The sequence below is a fragment of the Helianthus annuus genome, chromosome 14 (assembly GCF_002127325.2).
Source record: "Helianthus annuus cultivar XRQ/B chromosome 14, HanXRQr2.0-SUNRISE, whole genome shotgun sequence".
NCBI classification, from domain to species: Eukaryota; Viridiplantae; Streptophyta; class Magnoliopsida; order Asterales; family Asteraceae; genus Helianthus; species Helianthus annuus.
In genome coordinates, this window is record NC_035446.2 from 108,879,263 (window position 1) to 108,882,650 (window position 3,388).

General features: G+C 39.8%; 1 protein-coding gene across 1 annotated transcript; it reads left to right on the forward strand.

Moving 5' to 3' along the window:
• The first annotated feature begins 2,437 nt into the window (after positions 1–2,437).
• Positions 2,438–3,115, forward strand: LOC110907088 (pollen-specific leucine-rich repeat extensin-like protein 2). The gene has a single exon (XM_022152120.1). It carries the CDS (start codon positions 2,438–2,440, stop codon positions 3,113–3,115), a length of 678 nt encoding a protein of 225 aa, XP_022007812.1.
• The last annotated feature ends 273 nt before the right edge of the window (positions 3,116–3,388 follow it).

Sequence of the window (3,388 nt, forward strand, 5' to 3'; positions counted from 1 at the left end):
ACACTTGGGATTTAGTTTATAAAGAGCACTAGTCTTATGTTCATATGCACATCATTTGCAACAACTTCAAAAGGACTCACTTCTAGAGCTTGCAAGGATTAACAAAGGATTTGAATACCAAACTTTTTCCTACTGATTTCATACATTAAATAAATTATTTTGAGCATTTAAAACTGATCAAAATCTCAGATTTATATAAACATCTTGATTATCGACAATTAGCGAGTTTTACACTAATTAGGTGCATCGTATGGTTTAAAACCATATTTTACATCTAAGACTTATTACCTACTGAATTTTTAAACAAATTTAAATATTATTACAATAGGTATAAGTTATGAACTCCGGTTTCCAAAAATGCCCTTAAAAGCTTATGTGAAATGACCAAAATGCCCTTTCGGGACATAGTTTGGTCATAAATAGTAAATTTCATATATGTATGATATCTTACTGATGTAATGTGATAAACTAAATACTTTTACTGATTTCAAAAGACCAGAACTTCAGTTTGTTATAAAATCTCTTTTATAAGCATTAAAATTACCAAAATGCCCTTATGGAACTTAAATTGGTTTAAATTGCTTTTTGGGCATATATGTTAACATCCTACTGATGTATTAACAGATTTTAAGCATAATAACAATTAAGACCTGTATGTAATTCATTTGGTTACCCATTACGCGGATCGGTTTATGTGACTAGTTTACATAAAATAGCCGGAACGGGTCATACCTTATCATTAAATCCTCAATTTCCAAAATGTGTTTAGTTTACCCATATTATACAAATATCCAAGCTTGTCGGGTCTAAACCACATTCTATTTCGGCCTCCGCTTAATCTAGCGTTTAGAACCGTAAAGTCTCTTTCTAGCTAGCCGGTCTAAGTTTTTGACTTAGCTAAAGACCCGTTAGCATCCTAATAGGTTATTAAACCTTCCATACAGATTAGTAGCATCCAGTAGAAGGTACCATCATAAAGCTTTAGGATTTTACAGCTGAATTATCATTCACTTGTAGCTCAGGTAAATACTTTTAACTTATTTTCCCTTATACGGGCTTGGGATATGGTATTGGTATTATAATAATACCACTTGGTCGGGTATGAAATCATTTAATCGGATTGTGATTAATAAATTACATAACCCGTTTTAATCTGTCTTGTTTGATAACATAAACATTGGGGGTTAACTCGACCGTGTCCTGGATATCCTCGGCTCATTTCATTTGAAAATGGCCACGACCTATGCACGGGGTGTAGGCATACACCTGACATATGCAAAAAAAAATGCTAAATAATATATAAACCCACATGTTGGGGATAACTCCTTTTTGGGTTCTATAAGTGGTGAGTCGATTAATTATGACCGGCTTCCAACCGGCCCCAATTGTGTGACAAACATGTAAATCTCTATACAAGATTATCTTTAAATAATTATCCCAAGTTATAAATGATTTGTGCCATGTGCACCTAAATCAATTTCCATAAATATTTTCAAAAGAGTCAGTTAATTGTATTTACCAGTTTATACTGACGTATTTTCTAAAGACTGATTGACAGGTACCTCTCGTAATAGGCTGGAGCTATTAGGTGTCATAAGAGGATCTTGCAAATCCATAGATACCTGAAGTATGTTATTTTGTTTTCTTGTATTTTACTTATGATCCGCCTGTGGATCTTATTACATTCCAGTCTGTATATTCTTTCGTGGACACTCAGACATTATGGTTTGTAATAGTTTATTCACCAAGCCTTCCGCTGTGTTATTATATTGTGTGTATTGACAATGATGATATCAACTACGTCATGATACTCCCCGCCGGGCCCACCGGTAATATGTGGAAATATCGGGGTATGACAGGTTGGTATCAGAGCCAATATTGAGTGAATTAAACACTAACCTTTTGTGTTTAATCTCAATGACACAATAAGCACATTCCTTAGACTTCCGAGTCTAGGCCAATGACCTAGGATTTGTTCTTAACTTTCATTTGTTGTTTATATTTTATTTTATTTTATTTAACTTGTTTTGACAGGATTAACCATCAACAATGCCGCCCAGAGTAAGAGGCAAAGGAAAGGGTCCCATGCGAGGTGGACCATCAGGACACGCAGGACCATCCCATCGGCGCACCCCATCTGCGTCGTTTTCTAGCTCAAACTCTCATGACCAATGGGGTCATTCATTTGAACCAGCGAGACACTCTGTCTCATTGAGCTCTTCGCCTTCTTTTCATCCATGACGAGCCCCAGCATTCTCATCACTCCCATGCATCACATCATTCGCATAAGTCTCACCAATCCTATCATTCCTTGCATTCTCATTCGTTTCATCATTCGGATTCTACCTACTCTCCTGCCCAGTTTAATCCTAATGACCACTTCAACGACTTTTTGTGCTACAACCCTTTGGGACCCGAGGATCACTTTTCTCATGAAATGGAGATGGATGACGACCCGGACCCAGAAATGCAAACCGGAACACCGGGCCACCCAATTAGCGTCTCAAGCGGTTCCCCATTTCTGGGATCGCCATACCGAGGGCCTGATTCATACCAAGAGAGGATGGTCGCGTATGATTGGTACTTTACTCCTTCGTACCATAACTCTCTTGCTCAACCTCCTTTGGTTGAACCCCAACTTCAAGCAGTTTCACCTCCACCACTTCCTGTTGAGGAGCCGCCTCAACAGCCACCTCAGCCACCTCCCGAGCCTCCGAGGCGAAGGAGGAATGCACGAATATCCGTGCGAGGAGGACCTCGATTCAGTTCTCCTCAGGGTTCAAGTTCTTACACTCCTATTCCTGAGGACCCCCAAATGGGTGGACCCTCGCACCCGGTACCGGAAAACGATCCTCCGCCGGCTTCCCATGCACCACCGCCACCAATGGGTTTCGACAACCCGATCCCGATTTACCCAGGTTCTTCTGGGTACAACCCTTTTGAAAACCCATCTGGATACCCATCGGATTATGGAAACCATGATCCATACCTTACTGCTGCACAATACAATGCACTTTATCCATCTTCTTACCCTCCAGTTTACCCAACTGGATATCCGGTGCAGGGGTATCAATGCCCCCCATATCAGCAACCTCCTCCTCCCCAACAGGTGTAAACTGAAGAAATAATGCAAAGGCTAGACAGGGTTGAGCAAGAAGCAAATGAAACCAAAAAGAAGCATAATAGCTTTCTCAAAGGCCTTGCGAGCCTTATTAAAGGCAAGAAGAAGTAGGAAGTTGTTTAATTTATCTTGTATTGTCTTTTAATCAAGTCCCTGCGAGGACATTATTTTATTTTCTGTACCAAGTCCCTGCGTGGGCTTATTTTCCTATTTCTGTAGCCCCTGCGTGGGCATTTTGTTATTTCAAGTCCCGTTTAGGGCATCTCT